The 27,338-nt window shown below is 36.4% G+C and overlaps 1 protein-coding gene across 1 annotated transcript in view; it reads right to left on the bottom strand.

Annotated features, from left to right (window-relative positions):
- Window positions 1-27,338, bottom strand: part of LOC125233342 (Down syndrome cell adhesion molecule-like protein Dscam2) — a 92,076-nt gene that overhangs the window by 51,288 nt on the left and 13,450 nt on the right. The window contains exon 3 of the mRNA XM_048139324.1: window positions 6,105-6,247. Within this exon, the coding sequence (XP_047995281.1) occupies window positions 6,105-6,247 (143 nt within the window). The remainder of the gene's footprint in view (window positions 1-6,104; window positions 6,248-27,338) is intronic.

Below are 27,338 nucleotides of genomic sequence, written 5' to 3'. Positions count from 1 at the left end.
TCTGCTTCAAGAGAGACTACAAAGGAATCGGAAAGCAACAAATGGGAATACAGTGAGAGCTTATTCTCATTCAAATGACTTTCGAAAAGTGTCTGGCACTTTGATGTTGTACTTGTAATTTACTTCGTTCCCTTTAAACAGATACCTGTGATCAATAGAAGTGCTTTTTTTTCTATGGTGTTATTCTTTATTTCAATAATCAAAAGCACCTAGCCAACGTCACAATCGCTTACGCTTCGCACCTAAGCGTACTGTAGCTAGCTCTTTCTCTATCGCTCTTTTGCCACTAGGTACTATACGATTTGGCGAACGACATATAAAAAGATACGTAAGAATAAAAGTTACACATTTTATTTCTGATCAAAATACAATATAAGTAGTCATTAATGTTATATGTAAGTATGCTCAAAAGACATACATAACTCCGTATAGACAGATACAGTCTAAGAAAAAAACGTAACTCAGTACCATACTGAGGTACGGTGGCCTAGATGGCATTACACCTTTGGGGTACGATTAGCTAGATGGCGCTAATATTAATATTTGACATTTTAACACATATCAAGCTAAGAATATGGGCCAAATTGTCAAAACAGGTTCAAAAGTTTTAAGCCTGTGTTATGAGATGGCAGTCTATGCACTGTGATTACTAATTTTCTCTATAATACTCGATCCTCTTTGGTATGCTCTAACAAGACGAGCTAAACTGATTAAGGTCTGGCTAATGGCTGAGTAACGACGAAACGTATAAAAATCCAAGGAACTTTTCTACAAAACGAGATAAAGAGCTTGTTGAAAAAGTTGAGCACCATTTGGATAAAGGCCTCGCCTACGTCAAACTCCAAGGTGATTAGGAGGAAACTTAGATGCGAGCGTAAACAGCTTTTTCGTTTTCGTTTACCTTTATTATCATACCTAATGTTGGAGATGCGAAAGTTGTATTATCGTTTTCGAGGCCAACGTAAAAGGTATTTGACATAAAGTTAATGGTATTATTTTTCGGACAATGGACGTAATTTAATGTTACCTTTTTAGGGTTCCGTAGTAAACTAGGAACCCTTATAGTTTCGCCATATCTGTCTGTCCGTCCGTCCGTCCGTCCGCGGATGATCTCAGTAACCGTTAGCACTAGAAAGCTGAAATTTGGTACCAATGTGTATATCAAATACGCCAACAAAGTGCAAAAATAAAAAATTGACAAAAATGTTTTATTAGGGTACCCCCCCTACATGTAAAGTGGGGGCTGATATTTTTTTCATTCCAACCCCAACATGTGATATATTGTTGGATAGTTATTTAAAAATGAATAAGGGTTTGTGTGTCCCCCCCCACCATATCCATTGAACCATATGTTTAAAAAATATGAAAAAATTCACAAAAGTAAAACTTTATAAAGACTTTCTAGAAAAATTGTTTTGAACTTGATAGGTTCAGTAGTTTTTGAGAAAAATACGGAAAACTACGGATCCCTACACTGAGCGTGGCCCGACACGCTCTTGACCGGTTTTTTTTTATATTTTTTTGCTGTGCCTTGATATACAGGAGTACAGGACCTATAAACTTAGAGAGAAGAAACTGGTATTCAGCGATTTTTTTTTACTGTTTATCTCAAACACCCTTAAAAGTTGTTATTTAAATAATAAGAAATTTCCACCTAAACAGCGTTCCTACAACCACAAGTTTCTTTGTATTTTTGATGAGGTTGAAGATTACTTCAGTAGCAGAAGAAGTAATTAAAACTTGTAGAAATTATAAGAAGTGAGCTAAGGTAAATAGGTTTGTATTTTTTATTTTGTCGAGTACCTATTATTTATAGTAGTCTGCATGTCTAATTATAATGTACTAGTATATGAATAACATATCATTTAGTATGCTGAAATAAATTATTTAACTATTATACGGCGTGTGAATTACATACGGGCGAATAATGTATCCAGTTATAAGTAGTATCTGATCATACGAATCGTATGTAGGATAGTAATTTTCTTAAAAAGTGTTAATTACTTATGTAATTAAGAGTAATTATTTTTAAAATCTGATCAAGCGGCAATGTACGCCGTCCAACTTAATTTGACATGACCATGACATAAGGTCATGTCGTAATGACGATTAGGTATGCACCTACGCTAATTGATGTGGACCTAATACATTGCGTGCTGAATTATTATGTATGAAATAAAAATCTCGCCTATTCAAAAAAAACATGTAGTTAGGCTCCTTAGGTCCGATACTAATTGTTATCAACCCTTAAATGCATAGTGATGTATATATGCATCATGCATTTTTGACTCTATTGACAGCATGTCAAAATTAAAATTTGAATAAATCTATGTCAAGGTCATGCATTTAAGGGTTAAGATATTCGCCCGTATGGAATACACACGCTGTATACAAACATCTCTAATACCAGCTAATACTGATACTAATAAATTTTAGACACGAAGAAGTGGGCAGAATGTTTCATCATTTAAAGGTTATTCACAACGATGGCAACTGGAAACCACGGAATAAACGAGACTAAAAAATTACAATATCTGTCCCAGGAGGGCATCTTCATTCTAACAATAAAGCCATTTTCAATAAAGAACGAGGCCCGCTGTAACGAACTTCTTTCCGAGATGAACGAATAATGTCGCTCAATCTTTAATTAAAACTTTTAGCTGCTGTATAAAAAGTAATTGGACTGAATATAAAATCTCATAAATTATAAATGTTTAGTTAATGAAACTGTAGTTTCGTTAAAGTACTATTGTATTAAATTGAATAATGAAATAAACAAGTTATCAACTTTTGAACATAATATTTAGATTAATTTATTATTTATTTTTAAGTCATGCCTTATTTCATGCCTGTTTCAGGCTTCTTCTGTTCCGCTATGTTCGGATATAGGTTAAAATGGTATCAATTAATTCTGTATGATCTCTTGTTGACAAGCGCGCGGTGGTAGGAACACGTTACGTCGTAAAGTCGGCAGAAAAAAGAAGAACATAATTTTAAACATGCCATGCTCGTTATCAACTAAAAGAGCTTTGTAAGTAGATTTCGAAAACAGGCCCCGTAGCCGAATTGCATTTCTATGACGCGAAACGAAAACGAAACGCCGCGAAAGGTAGTCTGGCTCTGTCGCGCCAATACGCAAGAGCGATAGAGATAGATATCTACGAGCGTTTCGTGAGCGTTTGTGCATTCGGCTACGCACGCAGGAGATTATTCTAAATGCATTGATACCAATATTGCCCGCATTCGAGGCGACATGAGCGAAAATAGATTATTAGAAGACTTCGCCAAAAATAGATTTACCATGTGTAAATGCCCTACAGAATCCCTGTACCTGATGCTAACACTGTTATATAGGTACTCTTCAAAACGTTCATTTCGTGGCGTTATTTTTTCTGCGACTCTCTCGCGAGCGAACAAAGACAAGTTACCTTATTGCGAACTGGCTCTAATGTCATTTGATCCCTTAATTAAAAGTTTTCCGCGTAAAAAACTCGCGCAGCCGTGGGCTGTTTCCATTTTATTCCATATTTCCTCGCTGTAACGGAAAGTTAATTGGTCCAACTCGACTCGAAGTTGTAATTTGTTTTGCCCTCTTCTCCTCAGTCTGTTTATTACGCAAGTCTGTTGTTTACAGTTTCCATAATTTTCCATTAGGTATAATCTCTGACGTCGAATTGACGTTTTTAGGGTTCCGTAGTCAACTAGGAACCCTTATAGTTTCGCCATGTCTGTCTGTCCGTCCGTCCGTCCGTCCGTCCGTCCGTCCGTCCGTCCGTCCGTCCGTCCGCGGATAATCTCAGTAACCGTAAGCACTAGAAAGCTGAAATTTGGTACCAATATGTATATCAATCACGCCAACAAAGTGCAAAAATAAAAATGGAAAAAAATCTTTTATTAGGGTACCCCCCCCTACATGTAAAGTGGGGGCGGATATTTTTTTTTCATTCCAACCCCTACGTGTGATATATTGTTGGATAGGTATTTAAAAATGAAGAAAGGTTTACTAAGATCGTTTTTTGATAATATTAATATTTTCGGAAATAATCGCTTCTAAAGGAAAAAAAAGTGCGTCCCCCCCCCTCTAACTTTTGAACCCTATGTTTAAAAAATATGAAAAAAATCACAATAGTAGATCTTTATAAAAACTTTCTAGGAAAATTATTTTGAACTTGATAGGTTCAGTAGTTTTTGAGAAAAATACGGAAAACTACGGAACCCTACACTGAGCGTGGCCCGACATGATCTTGGCCGGTTTTTTAATATCTCAAAGTAAGATGTGGGTGGTATTTGCATATTTTTCCTTTACTTGCAAATTATTTGTTTCTAATATCATTTGCGTTGGACTTTGTTATCATTCGTTATTACTTTATTTAATAATTTATTCTGGAAAGAGATTCAGTGAGCAAAGGACAGATAGATGGTGAACCAATTCAAGTTTTATTAACGCAAAACCAGACATGAGACATGAACACGGAAATATGCTCACTCCGACAGTCATATTTAATTTTTTAAGGGAAGAAAATATTTTTTAATAAATAACGTACCTAATCTCATCGACTAAAACCGTGTTATATCCTTCGGTAGCAACTGATATCAATGAGTTATCGATCACAGAAACACAGTTTACCCCTTAGCTTACATTTTCAGTCGATCAAATTTCGGTTTGAATACAAATCAGTTTGCCTCTTTAATGTCTTATGTGTTGAATATAACCGCATATTTTAAGTAAATAAATACCTAGTAGTACCCTTACCGGTATTCAAATCCAGGACCGTCAGCTTAGCAGGCAGGGTCACTACACAATAGGTCAGACCGGTCAAAACACAGGTTTACACAAATCCATAAACTTTTGTACGTTTATGATAGAAAAACAAACTAAATTATAAATATTATCACGAGCCACTGACCTAGGTTAATTAACTTAGTTCAAGTTGTTTCTTTTGCTCACCCACTGTATAGCGAGTGGTTTGGCTTTATTTATCAGTACCTACTTATGAAATAAAACTAAATAAAACTACTTCATAGGCTTGAAATAAGTTTTAATAGAAGCCCGTTTCAAGATGTAGCTGATCCCCAATATGAAGAAGATGTCCCAATTCCTGAGGTCTGTAAAATGTAAAACTCCTCTACAAAATGCGGGAGTGTACAGGCTAGACTGTGAGTGCGGCCTGTCATATGTGGGACAGACGAAACGAAGTATTTCCACACGGGTGAAGGAACACATAGCGGATGTCAAGCACCGTCGGCAAAGAACTGCAGTCTCTGGACATGTCATGGATAAAGTCAATCATGCTATAAAGTTTGACAAGCCTCTGGTTCTTGCTAAGGAGAAGCGATATACACCCAGAATGTTGCGGGAGGCCATTGAGATCAAGAAATATCCAAACTTTAATAGAGAGGATGGCTTTACTTTACCACCGGCTTGGGATCCAGTAGTACCTACATCTGATAATGGAACAAGCACGACGAAGGCTGTGAGGCATTTGTTTTGTATGGTGTTGGACATTTGCATTTTGTTTTTATCAATTTTGTGTAGATTAATTGGTTAATTATTTTTTAACATAGTGATGGTAATTTTTTTAAATATTGTATAACTACGAGTAGCTTTATTAATAGTGTCTGACCTGCCTTAAAAATATATATTATTTAGAAAGAAAGAAGACAGAATTAGTTATAATACCTACACACATTTAAGTAGGTAGGTATAGGTGAAGTTATAAATTGAGGATTTAAATAAATGAAATAAATTTGTGTAAATAGAGGTACTTTTAAAAAATATCATGAAAATTTTACAAAAAAAAAAATGGCGGTGACATAACCTAGACAGCAGTGGCGACAGCAGCGACAGCAATGATACGAGCAGAATGATTTGGTCGGGGCGAGACATTTTATGCAATTCTGAATACCGCTAGTCGGGTATTGTCGTCCGCTGTCGTCAACGTGTGACTAGGCAGGCAAGTATATTCGCGCGATAAATGATAAAACATCAGGCCGTCCCTATCGCACCATCTGTAAGAGCGATAGGGACGGCCTAATATTTTATCATTTATCGCGCGACCATACTTGCCTGCTAGGTCTTGTTAGTTTTATTGTCAATTTGTCACCTGGCTGCAGAAGCACGGGTCGGGACAACGTCGCGCCGGCACGGTTGGCGGCGCGGCACCGCAGCATGGCGCTGGCGCCGCCGCTGCCCGCATCCAGCGACCGGCGAGCGCCGAGCACCAACCGCCCGTCGCTCAGCACGTGTCTGGAGACAATGTGTTGTATTAATAAACGATATATAACTTATACACATATAAATGCACAGAAAAAAACGTACTCAGGAACAAATATCGGTGCTCATCACATAAATTAATGCCCTTACCGGGATTCGAACCCAGGACCATCGGTTTAGTGGGCAGGTTCAATACCCAATAGGCCAGACCGGTGGTCAGAATTGATTGATGAACTTTTGTAGCACATGCTCAGCTAGTGGTTGATTATTTCAAACAAGATATAAGCAAAGATTGATCACCTACCTACCAAGCCTACATAACATATGTATATCTCATTGCAAAAGGGAATCAAACACTGTAACTTACCAACCCGAACAAACGATTTTAATGACTATAATATTTAGAGCTTACAAACTCAAAGACAGAATTTAAGTCGCGTTTGAAATTCACCGTTCTGAAACAATTGGAGGCTTCTATAGCCTACGTATTAAATAATATTATGTGTGCCTAATATGGAGTATCATTACAAAGAGTACGCCATTTGTCTTGTTATCAAGACATATCCTTCAGAAATCCATCTAAGCCCACGCTTACATTAAAACGTTTAAATTATAGGCCGGTAAACTAAACTGCTGACTTATCTACTCTTATATCCCAATATGAATATGCTCTTTCACCGTATCGGGTTAGCAACACTCCGATGTCAGTCAACTCTGTACAGAAAGTATATCGACACGCCTTCACACGTGTTATTACTCTATCTTTTCTCATCGCGCGCCGTGACAGGTTATCTACACATTCGCGATACTCAATCACTGCCAATTTTCCGGCAACATTCGCATTCCATTCAAGCTTATGTACATATTTACATAGAAACCTAATTTTCTGCTCCAATGTTTTGCAATTTGACAACGCGTGATAGCGAAATGCGCTCTCCCTAAATGTAACTTGTATTACATTTCGATACGTCGCCGTTTGACAGCGTAAGCGATTTGAGCAACGTAAATTACATTTCTAATGGATGATATATTGTATAAGACGGAGAAATATCTAAGCCTTCACGGCATCTGTTAATAATATACAAGTGCCTATTTCCATTTTTGGGGTGTTTCATTACAAATTTATAGCATCATATTTACGAGTCCCGGCGCATAATTATGTTTTCGTCTAGAGCAACTGTACCAGTTTTTGTTAGTAAAAAAAGTAATGTTTAATTTAAAAAACCACATATATGAAAGCGGCGCGTTCCTAGCACACAGTCTAAGCTCGTGTAGGTGAACGCGTACTATGCTTGTATAAGTGAAATATGACAGGTCGACTTTTCGCGTTTTTGACAGGCGGTAACTATGAGGTAACCGAGAGGGGGTGGGCGGCACTTTTAGCGGGGAGCGGGAGTGGCCATACTGTACGATGGTACTCTTTATTATACTGTGCTGCTAGTACTACTACAGGCACTTTTTAATCGAGCACACGTATGCAGGCGATGCATAAATAGGACAACATGTTTTAGACAACATTTTTTTTTGTGCATAACTAGAAGAACTTTACTGCATTAGGGCTTGTAAGTAAATGTAACACAAGATATAACCAAATTAATGAATTAAGTCACAAAATATTCAGTTTGACTGTCTGTTCTATAAAAGTTAGATTAAATATAAGATGATACCATCCCATCCATTAAAATGCGACCGCCTAAGAACGCGCATACACTACACCACACATAGATTGCGCCACAAAAAAAAAGACTTGTAGCTTTCGATTATACTTGTAGATGGCGTTAAGTGTGACTTTTGACATAGAATTATGGCTCGAAAGTGACACTCTTGACATAGATTTATGGCTCGAAAGTGACACTTAACGCCAATCTACAAATAATCGATGGCAACAAGGCACTTTTTGTGACGCCATCTATGTGTGGTGTAGTGTATGCGCGTTCTTAGTCGGTCGCATTTTAATGTATGGGATGGTATTTATGATCTTCTTATATTTAATCAATGGTATAGATAAGTAGGTCGGTACGTCCAACAAGTGTAACACACTGCGAACTCGTCAAACAAATACAATACAAGATAAACTAACTTCCAAACTACAGTACATTGACGGCAGGTAATATTTTCCCAAGTATTAATTCCGACCAACATCACCGACATCTTAATCAGAAGTTCAGACATCACGTGGCCTAACTTAGTTTGTTGTCTTACGTGTTCTAGGCGAATAAATCTTAGCTAACTTGCCGCGAAGGTGTCAAAAGTTCCCTTAACTCGGTCTCCAGTCAACACGGCTATGTCACGAGCTGCGAGTGACAACGCATGAATCGCCGTCATATATATCGGACCGGGCAAAATACTCACAAATACCTATACGCACGTTAAGAGGCAAGAGGAGTGAAAATGCTAAAATGGAAAGGAGCCTCCGTTTTAATATCGGAATTTTAGTTAAATATACTCGTTTTTTTTAAGCAAAAAAAAACATTTATTCATAACCTAATAAATACAAGCCTGATCCACAACTCGTTTTACTGATATTCGTTTTACTGACTAGATTTATAGAAAACAAAATGTGCTTTAAATGCAACTCAGATGAAGGGTATTGCGAAAAAATACTTAAAATCGTGGTTCCGCTCTCGACTGTTTCCTCCTATAAAACTTAAACAATCGGAACGAAATTTGAAAATCTGAATAACAATGAAATCATCTGTGTCGGACCGTTTAGTTTTTTTGGCTAACAGTTATGTATTTTGAACGTCACAACTTTTTTTGCGGCATAATCAATTTGGCCGTTTTTGGAAAATGTTGATGGGCCCTAGCATCTTTAAAAATAAGAATATCATAAAATGGAAAACGGTCCGAGACAGATAAAAACAATAATAATCTGTGTTGAAAAAAACATTGCTCTAGCTTCAAAAACCAGGGAGGAAATAGTGGAGAGCGTTTGTATGGAAAATTGACCGCTCCTGTTGCGTCTTAACGCTTTGGCAATAGAGGCATGTTCCGATATTTGTGAATACCTTGCCCGCTCTGATGTATAAGACCGGCGACTGATCGCAACATGTGACTAACTTTATGGTAAACACGAACGAAAACGACCTGTATTCAAATGGCTTAAAGTCTCTTAGGAGTTCCAATGTTAGTTGGTACTTGAATGGGATATGTGGCAAAGTTTTTCGGTATTGTATATGGATGTGACCTTTATCAGCTTCCGATAGAGCTCATGCGGACTGCAAATGTCGCGTGGTATTGGGAAGCTAACTTGGTCTTTGCCATTTTGTATGCAGAAACTTGGCGGAACGACAAGGTGCGATATACACGGTGCTCGTGAGCATTGCGAGATATTTTAACCACGCATTTCTGAGGCCAAAAGACAGAAAAAAAAAAATTAAAAACACTTGTTATTCATGAAACTATCACTTAAAATGAGTTTTGACGTTTTTTTTTCTAAAACCCTCATTTTTAAAAGGTTATACTTCTCACTTTTTGACATTTATCAATGAGGATAGTAAGCCTATTCTCCATAACGACATCAATGTCAAAGGTAAAACCAAACATGTCGTTTTTATATAGGTATCTAAGACCTTTCACTGAAATCAATTTCGAAAAAAGTGTATTTTAGACGACAATTTTTCAAAAAATCATAAAAAAAATAAGCATATTTTTTTTCTCCTGCTGAACTGAAAGATGATGGAAGATTATTTTGATTAGAAATATACAAACACTTCCACATTTGGATAAAAAGTAAAACAGACAACAAAATAAAAAAAATCTGCCTAATTATAATGTTTGCTGAAATACTACTGTAAGGTTAGGTACACAGTAATGATATACATAAATATATTATTATAAATAATCTAAAACCGAAATAAATTACACATATGAAAGAAAAAGTGACCAAGTCCTCTGGTGCCTGAGGCTGGAATCGAACCAGCGTACTTTCCAATCGCGGGAAATGCCTCTTAATCCGCTCGGCCACCCAGGTCACAGCTGTCGAGGTCGAAATTATCTCTCATATGAGTAATCTATACAAGGACTCGTAGCGCCCTCTGTCCACCCCTAGGGCAGAACGGTATGGTTCTTGCCCCCCGTGTAAACCAAACTCAGGTTGGTTTCGACACAGCTCGAGAGATGGCGCTGCTAAATCAATTCTAATGAACACAAGTTAAATTATAATCTATTGAAAATATTACAACTTGTGTTGTCTTGTGCAACTTTTTCTTTCATATGTGTAATTTATTTCGGTTTTAATTTATATACATAGTAGTGTGACTACTTTAAGACAGCACAAGTTGAAATATTTTCAATAGATTATAATTTAACTTGTGTTCATTAGAATATAAATAATCTATTTACATGGCATATCTGTAAGAAGCCAATCAAAATTTATGAAACCTTAATTAAGTTAATTGCTAATCTCAGGATTGCACATAACTGCGTAGGTACTTACTCCTACGCAGAATTCGGTTTGACTCATTAACTTTCAAATCTTGCGAGGAAAATTCGGGTCAAAGCGTTAAACTTCTGCTCTTAATGTTAATTATTCCATTATTTAGTACACCGTCAGACTAAATGTAAAATATCAATAACTTTAAGTTGCGTAAAGTTACATCTACACAGTTACACGACGAAAAATATGTGTACACATTATATTAAATTTTTGGCATTTTGTTCGCGTCTACAGTGTGTTACCAAGTGGTATTTTTTAAGGAACGTAATCTTACATAGTTATTGAACTTTTTTGCCATTTTTTTTATTTTGATATTTTTTTAGGGATTTCTAGGTCAATTGTACTCAGAATCACGAGTACTTTCAATCTCACTGGGAGACAAAAAGTGTCCCAGAATCTCCATACATTTTTATTACATGTGCGAAAAGCTTAAAAGTATTTTCTGAAAACGTTCGTATTTGTCATGCTAGTTCAGACAGTGTCAGTACGTGTTGTACTGAGACTGACTGAAATAGCATGACACGTTCGTACGTTTCCGTAACAATACGAAGGAAAATCTTTTCGCACTACATCTGTGCCAAAAATGCCTTAAAGTTAAAAAGGATGCTTGGGAATGAATATCATGTGTCCCAACAAGACGCACCTCCAGCACATTCGGCAAATGGATCCTAGCGTAGTTTCAGACTAATTTGGCAGTTTTTTATCCGAAACATGAGTGGCCACCCAGGCCTCCAGGTTTAGGCGTATTAGACTAGTATTTTGTATGGTCATACATGCTTTGAAGACTAAATTTTTATAAAATCATAAACCTAGATCATTTCAAAAAGGTTATCGGGAGTATTTGGGATGAAATGTGAAGAAAACGGTGCGTGCCGCGTGTGATCCGTTTGAGAAGCGTTTGAGGCTGATAAACAAGTTAATGCTGGAGTTATTCCAAAACATTTGTTGTGAATGTAGTAAATAAGAGAGCCATTCATAAAATATAATAATAATGTAGTAATTATTTGTTCATTTTATTTTATTGGCTATTTGTGCTGTATTCAAACTTATTGGACACGGTGTATGTACAGATTATACATACCTAGTTAGAAGTAAATAAGTACATAAGGTATGCTAAACCTTACCCTTCATGATTATACGAGAGGAACTAGCAAATGTCTTTAGGGCCAACCATTGTTTGAATTTACTACACCTTCGGGTTCGCCAAGGGAAGGTTTCGCTACGTCTACTTTCCCTGTTTACTATGCGTAGTTAATAATGTTCCCTTTTTGGTTCCGAAGGTTACGTAGGTTTCTAGATTTTATTTCTTTTATATACATATATTAACTATTTATTTAAACTTTATTGCACAGTAAAACAAATGTACAAAAGGCGAACTTAATGCCAGAAGGCATATATCTTTATATCATTATGTACAATTATATTTGCATTAACTATAAGCCTAGCGAAGCGCTGATAGCCTAGCGGTAATGAGTTTTTCGGAATTTGTGTGCGAAATGTCAGTTGATATTTGCCAGTCGCTTTTCGGTGAAGGAAAACATCGCGAGGAAACCAGACTAATTCCAATAAGGTCTAGTTTACCCTTCTGGTTGGAAGGTCAGATGGGTAATGGGTCGATCGCTTTCGTAAAAACTAGTGCCTACGCCAAATCTTGGGATTAGTTGTCAAAGCGGACCCCAGGGTCCCATGAGCCGTGGCAAATGCCGGGATAACGCAAGGAGGATGATGATTTGCATTAACTATACAAAGGACAAAGACATGGCTAGCTGTACTATGTACATATATTGCCAATTTGTCGAAGGTTCGGTCCTATATCAGCTTGCAGTTCGTAAACATCGTATCCAGTGCACGGCTTTAATTTCATTTTAACGAGCAATTTTGTTTGCAGGTTCAACCCGAAATTTAAAACCTCGTGTGTTCAGTCCTTTTCACACGTAACGGGTGAAAAATTAGAGAGAAAGAGACGTATAAAGCTGTTATTCGTATTTCTAGCTAAAGGTCTGGCCGACATGTTCGCGCTATAAATAATGGCTACGCATAATCTGAAATCAATATTCATTCTCGGCGCCGCATTTTATGGCCATTTTGCTCTCAGTGAGTGATTTTTCATTTGTTTTTATGAATTCGTAGATTGAATTTAACTGCGTGAGTGTTTTTTGTTTACTGGTGGTACCTAAATGTACATTATTATAAATATTTAACACGTAGTTTTTTTTTTCAATTAAGTGTGTAATACAGTTATCACTTAAGTCTTATTATGAATTAGCGTTGAAAAAACCGGAAAAAATCGAATGTTTTTTCCGAAGTTTATGATATGAAATTTTCGTTTTTTTCGTTTTTTTTCGGGTTTTTTAAGAAAAAAACGAATAAATTATTAAAAGTAGTATTCTTTTAATCACTCTCACTCTCATCGTATACTGATGATCAAATGACCTTGGTAGTAAAAAAGGCGGTAAAATTGAAAAATATAGGGCTCACCGGCGAATTGTCTTCATAAAACGTGTTCCTTCTTAAACCATGACGTTGGCGAAATCATCGACGAGCCATATCACTTAAAAATGTATTGAAAATGTAATGTCAAAGTATTTCGCGGTTTTTTTCTTTAATTTCTGAAAAAAAAAACCAAAGGAAATGGAAAAGCTTTTTTCATCGCTATTATGAATCCAGACCCGCATCTAGGGGGGAGCAAGCCGGGGTCCATGCCACGGGCGTCAAGTCCAAGAGGGGCGCCAAATACGAAAATTGTTATGTTCATAAGGCGCCACATTTCACTTTTTTTTTAATTTTGCCTAAATTAGTTTTTAATGAGCCTGTCTTCTGATCAACTTGAATTAGGTTAAATAAATATAGAGGTAGCTTGAACCAATTCGACATTCAATTTATTCCGAAGACCATAGGTACCCAAGATTTTCCGTAGGCACGACGAAAAAAAATATGATTGTATTTTTATTAAGGCCACATTTATAAAAACCGTTTTTCCAAAGTTGTGCCAACTTGCAACAATAAGGCATAACTTGTGAACGCGCAACACGTTCTAAGGAGGAAAGGACATTAAAGCACGAATTCTGCCATTCAATTCAATACGCCATTGTTACTTTTGCTGAGAACGGCGAAATGGCGAAACTTTCTTCTCGGCACCAGCCGTAAGAACTCAGAGGCAAAGTTTCGTAGTTCTATCTATTAGTAACTCCGACAGGGACTAATTTATTAGATCCTTTTTCATTAACCTTCTATTGGCCGTATAAGTAGACCCGAGATCGAAAGTTTGATTGAATTACACGTAGTTTAACGGGAATAGTTCGGGGCTCATTCGTTTTTACGATTTTGAATGTGTAGTTTACGGAATTCTATTTTCGTAGGTCGTCTTTACGTGTGAAAGTACCCAAAGTAGCGAAAATTGACGCTAGGTTATTTCCGACTAAAACTACAAAAAGTTAAACTATCATGTCCAGTGTGGTATCACTAGAAATGACATTAAAATTCAATAAACCGAATATTATTTAAAATGTACCTACTCCATTCTTGTACCTATGTACTATTTAATTACTCTTTTTAATAAGTTTTTCTGTTTTCTGGTTTTGAATCTAGTCCAAATTTACACACTCTTTTCTTTCTAGCGTCATCCCAGCAATATTACCATGGCTCATGAGAGCCTGGGGTCCGCGTAAGCAACTAATGCCAGCATTTGGCATAGACACTATTTAATTTTGGAAAGTCACATTCATCTGTTGTGTTGTGTAAATTAGGCCTAGGCCTTATCGAGATTAGTCGGACTTCGTCATGATGTTTTCCTTCACCTAAAAGCGACTGGCAAATATCAAATGACATTTTTGTATATGTTCTCATTGATATAGCAAGGACGATATAAAAATTGTAGGCATCATCAGTGTAGTTATGATAGTATTTAATAGGTGGCGCTAAAAATTGAGGTACGATTCTTAGTATGAAGAATGTAAATCCTATATAAATCATCCTTGGATACAAGCCAGGGTTAGAACCCGCGATTTCCGCACATAGGAAATACACAGTAATAGGTCCCGTTAGGTATAACCAACCCAGTCATAATAGGTCCCGCTCAAAGTTAAACGATATAGTTGAAACACGTCAGCGCCCAACTTGGGAACTCTATTCCGTAACTTCACCGATTTATGTCTCTGACTACGAAATTAGCCCATAAAGGGCCTACAGCATTCCAAGTTATACGAATATACTTAGATATAGTTTATATCTGTATTATTTTAACACATTATTTGGGAAATAAATGTCTTTCATTATTATATTTAGTTTGGAAGCAATTAAGGCACGTCTAGATGAGACTAGCCCAGGACCGGAATAAGTGGCGTGGCGTAGGCTCAGCAGTGGGCGATTAACGGCTGAAATGACAATGATGAATAATGTAAACGAAGTAGCTCGATAGCTCTATTGATTTAAAAAACGAGGGCTTTAATGTTTCTGGAACCCAAAGTAGCAAAATTTAAATATACCATTTAAACCATATTATTAACCATCCATAAATAGCATCTACCTACGAAGGAAACACATTAGCATAAGGCATAAGTTAAACATAAAATATCAAACATCTGGAATCCATTACGCTCTAAGAACTCTATTCACGTTAAAAAAGTAAAAAGCCACGGGGTAAGACATTTTGTCGCAAGACCGAATATTGTAACTGAAACAGCTGCTGAACTTTTCAAGTCTAACGACCAACCGGAGTGGCTTCCCGACAAGTTTTGTAATTTTTAATAAGGCCCGGTATTACAGTGAGTCGACGACACAACATAACTTGAACGAGAAACTTTGATCGCAACTTGTTGTGGCGTATTTTTATCTACGTGAAATATTTAGTGCTTTTATGTAAGGCACAGTTATGTTAAACGAAATCGTATAATACCAACGCAAGAATACAGTGATTTTTTTTTTAAATCTATTGGTTTTGTGCGAAGTAGTGAAGGAGATCAGTAATGCGTTCGAACCGCATTTGGTGGTCAAAATTTACATTTAAGTTTTCATACACGTAAGGTAAATTGCTCGAAAGGAAACTTATTGTGATTACTCTTGAAATATTTATTTAAATTTAATAATGTAAGGAATCATTTTAATTTGTATGAATGGCTGGATATAATTTAATTTAATATTTATTAATAATTTACCTGTGTAAGTAGCTTTACAAATACGACATGCTACGTGACATTTTTATAAAAGTTTAGAATGGGTATAGTAAGATATGCTTAAAAAGTAGACATACACCATCGCGGATTTTTATATAGACCAATTAAAGAGTGGCAACCTCTCCATTATTATTATGATTAAAGCTACAAAGGATTATGCAACCTTATCGATAAAAGCTTCTAACTAGACAGCGTGTTTCTTCTAACAATATTGTCTTAAATATTTCAACCAATTTACACAAGATTTGACAATAGTTATTTGTTATACAAGGGGCAAAGTTGTATTTTAACGCCGAGTGTGGAATTGAAAAACGAGCAAGTGAAAGGATTCTATAGTTGAACCACGAGCGAAGCGAGTGGTTCGAGAATAGAATCCTGAACTTGCGAGTTTTTTAACACACGAGAAGTAAAATACATTTGCACCCGAGTGTAACACAAAACTTTTCCCCTCACTATAGCGAGGAAACTACAACGCAAAAAATGCGTTTATCACTGCTCCCAGTAGTTCCACAGGTGGTAAATCATCTTTATTACTAGATTCACCTACTTTTATCAATTTTAAAGCAGTTAATTTGACTTTATTCAAGGTCAAATTACTTTACCCACTCGTGGATAAAATGCGTTTTTACCCGCTGGTATTAAAGGACAAAACACGTGTTTCCGAGCTAGTGAGGGGAAAATTATATGTTTACCTTAACCTTTCTTAAAAACCACTATTTTATCTTACAGACAAAAATCGTAAGAAAATGCATTATTCAGTCTTTTTTCACTTTTATAAGACGTGAGTCAAAGTTTTCCGCATGAAGTGCAGTTTATACCTAAAAAGCGCGTGCCCGTAGTAGTGAATAGATAACTATTTCGGACCTATTATGTAAGAATGACATCAACCTATTCAACTACACATTTGTATGTAAAACCTAAACGATTGGTGAAAACTATAATAAAAAAGTACTTATGGCAAATGTGATTTGAATTTTCAAGTATAAGTAGATAAATATCTAAGTATCTGTCAAACTCCGTTCGTGTCCACCCGGAGGCTAACTAGACCCAACATCAGACGTTTCGTTCATCCCAAATAAAATGTGACTTTTCCAACCAAAAGGTACCACATCATTGGTTGTTGATAAAATCGATTTCACATTGAATCTAGTTTGGAAACAGTGCCTTATTGACAATGGTCCCTTTTGATTGAAAATGGCACAAATTTAGACCTTTTTCAATTTTGTCATGTCACATAATTCAGCGACAGCCGGTGACGACGGACCCTTATCTAGTAACAATTGAGTAAATCAGTGAAAAGGAAATAATATCGAGATATGTGATTTATTTTATGTATTTTAAGTAGTTATAGGTTAGGGCGTCCGATGTTTCTCATAGTTGAAGAAAATTTACCGAGCACGGTTACATTACAGCGTAGGTACCGTAAAATAAGTGAACATAAAAATTTTTTTCAAAAATATATACATTTAAAGTAGTAATAGTTAAGGGTTATAGCCAATACAGCAGTGTGAAAGAGTGAATCGAGTAAATGAGTGGTTTTTGTTTTACGTTAATAACCTGATAGCAAGAATAGAATAGAATAGAATAGAAGAAACTTTATTCAAAAACGCTTAATTTAAACTTAACTAATAACACTAACATAATAAATATTATTGTATTAAAGCGTAACTGAAAAGGTCTCCACTCAGCTTCATGCCAAGGGACCCTGGAGGACCCTGACGCTGGTCTTCCGTGGAGACCCTAGAATAGGACTTTGTTAATAAATATAGTCAAAATTGCCCCTCTGTACCTTACAGATTAGTGGTAACGTGGTGGTGTGGTGGTAATAAGCTGAGAATTTAACCACCGACCACCGTGGGTGTCATAGAGGTCGACTGGATTTGGGATCAATTGTGATGTGAGTGATGGTGGACCTGTCACAATTTTGGTTTCTTTCAACACTTGAGCAGTTTCATGTACTCTGCCTTTTCCTTTTGGGACAGGCGTGAATTTATGTATGTATGTATAGATCAGTAACAATCCTTCAATTATTAACTTCGTCTCTCCCTTCGTTTGTAACATATCCACGACGCAATTACAAAGTTTTACCTCCATTCAACTTCCGTTTCGCATTTTCCATAAAATATTGGTAAAGTTCGAATACTCACACTTAATGATACGTCGATACGTCGTCGGTAAACTCCACTAACTACGTACCGAAATTATCGTTAGACGACGCTTTGTAAATTTTGGCGAAAGTGATCTCGAGTTATCTAAGTTATTTAAGGAAATAACTTTTTCTCAAACATGCAATGAAATATTGTCTTTACGTTCCTTAAAATGGGCTGGGAAGTATCGCTTTTTGGGCGCAACAACTCGAGAGGACTGTAAAGGGATTTCATATAATTTTTTAGGCCTAGGCCTGCAAAGTAAATATTGTCCTTTAGAGCATTTTTTTTTATTTCATTGTATGTTTGAGAAAAGCACTATACATGCCTCGGCATGAAAACGGATTCCCGGCCTCGTATCCCTATCCGGCCTCGCTCGCACGCTCGCTCGACCGTATATACCCACTTGGCCGGAAATCCTCATTTTCCCGGCCTCTGATGTAATGTACTATTTCTCAAACATGGTATGAAATATTGATGTTATGTGCCTTATAATTGGCAGCGAAGTATGACGTTGCAGGTGCGGCTAGGACGATTGATAGATAATGGAATTTCATACAAACCTTGCAGGCCAAGGCCGGCAAAGTCTTCTTTTTTAATTTCCAAACACAGATAATTGTGACCTAACATCCAGGTATTTAGCCAATTAAAAAAAACTATAAGGGGCTTTATAGACGTGCCGACTGCAACTGGTACGGGCCCTAGACAATATTTGATTTTGGGTGCGTTTTCATACAAAAAATATTTTTTTCGTTTTTTTTTAATTTTTTGTTTTTTTATATGCGTATACGGGGCATTAAAGGGGAACGAAAATTCGATTATTTTTGCGCTACGACGCACCGTTTATTAGATACAGCCATCCAAAGTTACTATTTTCAGTAGACTTTATTTATTTCATACCATGTTTGAGAAAAGCACTATACATACCTCGGCGGGAAATGGGGTTGCCCGCCTCAGACCTATCCGGCCTCGCTTCGCTCGGCCGTCTATATGTCTTTGGCCGGCAACCCCATTTGTCCCGGCCTCTGTAGTAATGTACTATTTTTTTACTGTTGATAGTGTTGATACACGATTAACTTCCATTAGGTATACAGGGTTATTTTTTAGTCACCTTACAAAAAAAAACCCTGAATTCAGTATCGTTAATAGAACCCATTTCAATAAAAAAACATTATTTTTAAGATTTATTATTTTTTTATTTTGATTCCTCATAATTTTTACAAATTACGGACACCCTACACACAGCTGATTTTGGGTTCATTTGAGTTCAGCGGCGGCCGGCGCATGATTGGGTATGACGGGGGTGTGCGCGCGGCGGGGGCGGGGGAGCGCGCGCGCCGCTCGCCGCTTTACAAAAGAAACACCGCCCCTCAGTCTCACGCCGCGCTCTCTTACGGATAGTCGTTTTATGTTTTCCTCGCACGCCAGTGAGCTAACGCGAAACGATGTACTCAAACCGCGAGTTTTATGAAATGGTGAGAGTGTACGCCAGGGCTAATAACAATCTGCGAGCGGCTCGTAGGTTGTACGAGGCAGAGATACTGCCTGTGTTAAGAAATACCGGTTTGCCTAATGCTCGTCTCCCATGTCATGTCTGCAAACAATTTAATTAGTGTAAGTGAGTTAAGTGAGGAGAAATGGACTCCATTTGTAAGTACCTAAATCAAACGATTATTGTAAATACTTAGCTGATTCCAATTTGCCTAAGCACATGTCGTTTTTCACTTTATCGACTTCTTCTGTGAATTAATTTGTCTTAAAATGTTAAATGTTTTTTATTGACTATCGACATGGGCTTTGACGGTCCTAAGCCCGTGAAAGTATGAAGGAAAATTTGTAATCGCTGTAAAACCGGCGCGGCTAAGAACAAAAGCTGCCATCTTTGAACCTGCCGACGCCGCTCAGCTCCCCGCCCACCCGCCTCTCCCCACCCCCTGCGCAAGCGCTGCCACTGGCCGCGCGCGAGTGCCCCGCTCACTCCTCGCCTCCGCCGCTGCCGTCAGTAACTAGGGTGACCAAGTTTTCTACTGTTTTTGTGGAATAATTTGGGTGCAATTTTCTTTTTTTTTATTTGAGATGGGATAAAAATAAAACAAAACGTATATTTCATTTACCTTAGCGATCATTTATACGAAGTTTGTTAACTGACTAAAAAGTAACCCGTAGAGAAAATCGTCTCAATTTGACTCTTTTTCAACAACAAATATTTTTTTATATACCACGTCGGTGGCAAACAGGCATACGGTCCGCCTTAATTTTAAATTCAAGCGGTAAAACACGTTCGTTATTTCACTTATTTCTCCTCCATAGAATAAGCAAGGGCACAAACTACGTGCTAAGTCCTTGTGTCGATAACTACTAGGGGACGCATTTTTAGACGTTAAACTTAGTTTAACGATCGATACGTGACCTTAATAGAATGTCGAATATGTCGATACATAGTCGATAAACTCCCTCACTATAAGTACAGAAATTATCTTAAAGATCGATCGAGAAATGGGTCCCCAGTTCCAAAGTTGTATACAAGTAAAACTTGTTGGTAAACTAGGAACAAGTTGATATTTTAAGTCCCCGACAGTTCATAATTATCTACCGAGTTTCAGGAGATTTTCCGAGCGGTAGGTACTTAGAAAGAGTTCGCCTTGTTTACTTAGAAGTATTAAAAAGCGATTAGGTATTTTATTTTCATAAACGTCTTATAAGTATATTAATACTTATTTTGCTCAGATAAATCGTGTTTTACTCTTATCATGGCTTGCTGTATAGTGTATAAATACCCAAAAATCAAACTAATTGGAATAGTTTTTTTTTTTCGAGAAGAGAAAAAAACTCGTAGGGAGTGGAACAGTTAACCGTCATCTGTTATTTGTTTAACAAACGTATAGAACATTTCAATAACTTATTGTATAAAGATATAATGAAATTTGAATATGCATATTTGTTAGATTCGAATAAAAGCTTAGAATACTCAACGAAACACTTCTGTAAACGGTCAGGACATATAAATAACAAAGCACTATCAATCATTTTCGAAGCTCTACAGGATTATATTGGTATTATTTACCTCAATCAGAGATCGTCAACTGTAAACTTATTGTCTGAGGATATTTCAAGAGACTTATCTAGTACTAATAGCAAGTCTCCGTGTAACCAAAGCAACGCTCATTTTTTAGACCACAGACCTCTTTTAGTTACAACACCGTAGATAGTACGTCTGATGATTCTGTTTACTTAAGAGTTTATTACCAGAACCTATGTGGTGTTACTAACAAAAAGGATGAGTTAGAATTATACTTGTATTCTTTACCGCATGACCAGCACTATGTTTGCATAAGTGAGCATTTCCTTAGCGCTGACTCGGCTCCTCTTTTTAGCCTAGAAGAGTTTAATCTGGTATCCTTTAACACCAGGACTAAGAAAAAGAGAGGAGGTTCACTAATCTTAGGGCGCAAAAATAGAAGGTACCAAGAACTTGCTGTATGTAAAAAAATGTATAAAGAAGAGACTTTCGAGGTGTATGGTGTGAGGGATTGTGAATCAAATATCAATATAATATGTTGTTACCGGAATCCAATAGATGCAAATTATGATTGTTTTATAAGCCGACTTGAACAGATGTTGGAATACTTTTTTAACAAAGATTGTATTATTTGTGGGGACTTTAATATCAATATATTAAAAGAGGATAAAAGAACTGATGAATTTCTGTCCTTGCTAGCCTCATATAATTTTAGAAATTTAATATCAACTGTTACGTTTACACGTAACGAGACTAATTCTTGCTTAGACAACGTTTTGACCAATTTGCCATCTCAACGTGTGCCCACACCATTAGTGGATCACAATGGTCTGGCTGATGGACATGCAGCCATTCTAAGCACGTTCACTTCCAATAAAGTAAGCCCCAGTGTAACTGGTAAACCTTTTTACAAAAAATATCTCTGGAAGACGGTCAGAAAGTTTAACTGCAAATCTAAACTGCAGTTCAGAAAAAAAGTTGCTTCTGAAGATTGGTTAAACAAGGGTTTAAATTGCTTTGTAGACAAGTTTAACCATATTTTTAAGGATTGTTTTAAAAAAAAGAAAATAAAGGTACCACTAGATAAATGTTCTAAAATAAATTGGATCACTAAGGGTATCAAGGTATCGAGTGCTATGAAACGTATACTTGTGACTCACAAAAATGCCACATCGCTAACTATAACGAACTACAGAAAAAGGTACATTCAGATTTATAACCGGGTTATAAGAAATGCAAAAAGATTGACAATACAGGCACAAATAGAAAAATCAAAAGACTCATGTAAGGAAATTTGGAAAGTCGTACAGAAATCCAGAAACAAGGGTACAGATAATCAAAAAGAGAACTTAAGTTTAAAAATAGATACAGATAATGGATTGGCAAAAATGGTTAATGACCCTGATAGTGTGTGTTCTGTTTTTCTGGATCAGTTTACTCAAAAAAGCGACACGATCGATACTTCTTACAACGCCTTGTCCCTACTAAATTCTCATGCTACAAAAGTAGTTAAGGACATGCCGTTCGACAGGGTTCATCCTTTGGAAATCCATTCCATTATAAAACAGCTTAAACCTAAAACTTCATGTGGATATGATGAATTACCTATTGCCATTTTCAAAGATAATATTGATATTCTAGCTGAACCATTAGCATATTTCTTTAATCAATGTATAGATAATGGCATCTTTCCAGATCAGTTTAAAGTAGCGAAGGTCATTCCAGTCTATAAAAAAGGTTCCAAAGTGGACCCAAAAAACTACAGGCCAATCTCTGTACTGCCAACATTATCCAAATTGCTGGAGAGAATTATGAAGGACAGGTTAACCAAGCACCTATATTTAAATAAAATACTATCTGAAAGGCAGTTTGGTTATCAAAAAAGTAGAGGTACTAAGGATGGCATTGGCACTCTGGTCGAGGACATAGTTTGTAAATTAAACGATAAACGAAAGGTTGCGGGCTTGTTTCTGGACCTGAGCTCTGCTTTTGACTTAGTGGACCATAAAATCCTATTGGCCAAACTGGAATTCTATGGAGTCAAAGGTAACGTGTTATCATTGTTCCAATCTTACCTTCAAAATAGGTATCAATTTGTTGAAATAAAATGGACTCAAGATAACATAGAAAGTACTCATAGGTCCAGAATGACTAGATTGACAAGGGGTGTTCCACAGGGCTCCATCCTAGGCCCAATATTCTTTATAATTTTCACAAATGATTTAATTTACTACATGAACAGTAAACTTCCTGATAGTCAACTTGTTATCTTTGCAGACGACACTAATGCGGTTATATCTGCTGATAACGTCGCTGAACTCAATGATAGAGTAAATAAGGCCTTACAGCTTTTTCACACTTGGTTCAGTACCAATAAATTAAAACTTAACTGCAGTAAAACAAATGCCCTGCAATTCACAACGACGGCAAACAGTAAGGATAAGCTGCACTTCAGCAATTCTCGAAAAGTTTGTACAAAAATTAAGGAAAAAGTTAAATTTGTTTTTATTAATTCCTATTTTGTTACCAAGATTTTGTCAATTAATTGAGATTTCATTAAGTTTTATTTCGTCATTAAGGTTCTCTAGAATCTATATTTTCTTAATTATAACAATTAACCTGTATATATCTTACGAAAGTCGACTTATATTACTAAATGTTGGTAACAAAAAAGGATCAATTAAAATTTGCTGACGTGGCTATGTACAAAGTTGACGGGAACTGCTGACTTGGTGTCGAATGGGACTAACATCCATCAAGTGCAATCTGTGAAATTTCTAGGCACATTTATAGATTCAGACTTAAATTGGAAAGATGAGCTATCGTCAGTGGTAAATTCAATAAGTTCAGCCTGCTACGCACTTAGAAGTTTGAGAGATCAACTACAACTGGCACAACTCGTTATGGTTTACTATGCGCTAGTTGAATCGAGACTACGTTATAGTATTAAGTTCTGGGGCAATAGCTACCAATACAATTGCCAATCGGCGTTTGTAGCCCAGAAAAGGGCCATAAGAGTCATAGCACGAATATCGCAGCAAATGTCTTGTAAGAACTACTTCTCAGAGTTTCGTATTTTGACTGTACCCGGCCTGTACATTCTTATAGTGCTAAGTGATTTGGTAAAGTCCTTAAATGAAATTGAAAGTTCAGAGCAACAGGAGGCTCGTCTTTCTTCAAAAGAAAAGACTTGCCACTAACCGTCAAATCCAATCTCAAGGTATTTAAACACTCAGCAGGTTACCAGTCTATTGTCTTATTTAATAAATTGCCAATTGAATTGAAGTCTCTCACAAGTGCTAACTTGTTTAAAAATAAATTGAAAGCTTTTCTTTTACGTAAATGTTTTTATTCTGTGGATGAATATATGTTGGATGACGATACAAGATATTAATATATTATTCTTACACTTATGACATTCCGAAAAAAAAAAAAAATTTAATTGTAAATTTTATTGTAAAAACCTTAATGTCAATTATGTAATTAGTGTTTTTTTTTTTTTTTTCAATTTAATGATTATTATGTAAGAAATGTTATTTTATTAATATTTGATGTAAATATGTGTATAGGTTAAGTTATCCATAGGTAAAGTTCACACACAATGTATATTGTTATATTGAAATAAATAAATTGAAAAATTGAAAATCTCAACTTTTATTCTACAACTTGCTTTTTGATAATTCGTACTTACTTATGGTAGTTCATTATACACCCTGTTTTTATTGAATTCCGTTAACTTTAAGTTAAGGGAAGGTTCTTTAGATCAAATATTAATTTCTCTAAAAAACAAGCGTCTTATCTTTTACGGTTATCGAGTTATTAAAAAAATTAAGATAATTACTGAACATGTGTATGACAGCCTTTACCAATTCCTAATAATGTTGTTTGTTTTGACATGTGCCGTCAATCACTTGACACTAACTCGAATGTAATTCTTAAGGGTCAAAAACGATGAATTTTTTGCGAATTTAACTAAAAGTAATATACAGGATGGTTCCTGATAATGAACCTAATGACGTGTCGAATTTAACGGAAAACAAAAAAAAACACGGTGTATATTTAAGTCACTTTTGTTCTCTCCTCCGATTTATGAATTTATAACGTTTTATAGTTTTGTTCTTATACCCAAGATCCAGGAAGACGGTAGAAGGAAATTATTAATTTAGATATTGAACTTCTCAGAATTAATGTTCGTCACGCCAAGTCAATTACGCTCTGCTGAAATCTAGCGCTTCCTCTTCAGTCAGATTCCATTAAAGATATATTATTTTTTTATCGAATAAATAAATTATGTCAACAACAAGTAATATTAAGTATTTACTAGAAGTAAAAGTTTAAGGGGCTGTATATGTAAGAGCAATGCACTCCCGGCAGTTATTAGATGAAGATGTAGGTAGTTACCATTGAGTATTAAGGTACAGCGGGGCAAATCTCGACTTGGGGACAATTGTAACTAATCCTATGATGTTCCACATGTATCCACTGAACACGCCTACCATATATTGTACTAGCTTTTACCCGCGGCTTCGCCCGCGTAATAAAAGTATTCTTATTGAAACGTTTACAAAAAATAAGATTTTCATTTGGATCCGTAGGTTTCTTTGTAAGTAGGTACATCTGTCCGCGATTATTTCGATTAAGGTAAAGCGGGGCAATTCTCGACTGCCATTGTAACTGATCTATTTGCTGTACGGTCAGCCAAGAAAGTGGTTTACCACTTTTCGACTCTATTGATCGAAAAGTGGTAAACCACTTTTTTGGCCGACTGTACCTTACACATATTACTATTGTTTTAAAAGAAATTCTTGCAATGATTGTAGAATTGTTACACAGCGACCACAGCGTAGGTAGTAGGTACGAATATGTATGTATTTTACCTATATGAATATTTATACTGGGGAAACTTCATACAACCCACATAGCCAGTATCTCGACGCTATGGTCGGTAGGGTAAAAAGTACTTTCTTGCATTATCGCTTACAATTTTTTCCATTTTGCTTATACTTATTGCAAACGTAAACATATAAAAGGCAAGCAAACAACGATCTTCTTACAGCACATTGAATGTAATAGTTATTACAGTCTACAGATGCAGGATACTCGCCGATGCCTACTTACTAATCCCTTCCCACTGAGCCACCTGCATTTTACACTGCCTAGATATCGATTGCCGACCGATTATTCCGACCCCAATCCCTATTCTTATCCCTGTCCCTATCTCTATCCTTGTCCCCGTCCCCGTCCCATCCCCGTCCCCTCCCCGTCCCCGTCCCCTATCCCTATCCCTATCCCTATCCCTATCCCTATCCCTATCCCTGTCCTTGCCCCTGTCAAATTATCATGCTAATAGGAGGTGAACTTTGAAAAATCCTTTCTTAGTTCTCCTGGAACTTCCGTGTCGATTTGAAATCTCTTGAACCAGAAGTAAAGATAAAAACTAAACCTATACTTATGGCTATTTTGGATATTTTAACCCCATTGCACAACAACAGGGGAGAAAATTTCTTTTCCACCTCATTAGATTTTAAAATCGTTGTATTTATCGTGATCAGCGACCCGGTAAACCATAAAAACGATACCCATATTGTGTTTTTGACTTTACCCCCTTTGCACCCCTTTAGGGGTAAAATTTTCAAAAAAACCTGAAACATGTATTTAGTCATATGTCTTTAGAAATCCTCCTGTGAAGTTTCGAATAAAATAGTCAAACTAATCTTGTTTCCCCATACAAACTTTGAACCCCCATTTCACCCTTTTAAGAGGAGAATTTTGAAACATCCTTTCTTAGATAGATAGATAGATAGATAAATGATTTATTGTCACAACATGGTCGTTACAATCTGTACCTTATGAAATATCTTAAAGTTATAACCTATACAATACAAGGAAATTTTACTTACAATCTAGGTATACGTGACAAGTGGACAGTCTCAGCTATGTGCTGGAGCCTCACCTTCCGGCGTGGTTTCAGCGCTGATTTTCAGCCTGCCCGGTTTGAGGCGGTGACACAAGACGACTACGAAGTACTTACATAAAATAAAAAAAAAACAAGAATGCAAAATTTAAGTTTTCAACTACATACTAATTACTTACAAATCCTTAAAAAAAGATATTTTTAACAAGAAATTAAATAAATACTTAGATACACTGAATATGGAATTATATTGGTAGGTAGTATTTTTAGTCATTTTGCCTTTTAAGCAACATGGGTTTCAGTTTGTCTTTGAACGATGTTTGGGACATGTTAAGACGAAGAGGTGGAGGTAAGTCCTCCTCCTCCTCCTCCTCCTCCTTAGTGCTCCTCTACACTATATAAGGAACATATGTGCCAAATTTGAAATCTCTAAGA

This window comes from Leguminivora glycinivorella, chromosome 14, assembly GCF_023078275.1.
Source record: "Leguminivora glycinivorella isolate SPB_JAAS2020 chromosome 14, LegGlyc_1.1, whole genome shotgun sequence".
Classification (NCBI taxonomy): domain Eukaryota; kingdom Metazoa; phylum Arthropoda; class Insecta; order Lepidoptera; family Tortricidae; genus Leguminivora; species Leguminivora glycinivorella.
This window is presented reverse-complemented; position numbering and strand designations above follow the sequence as displayed.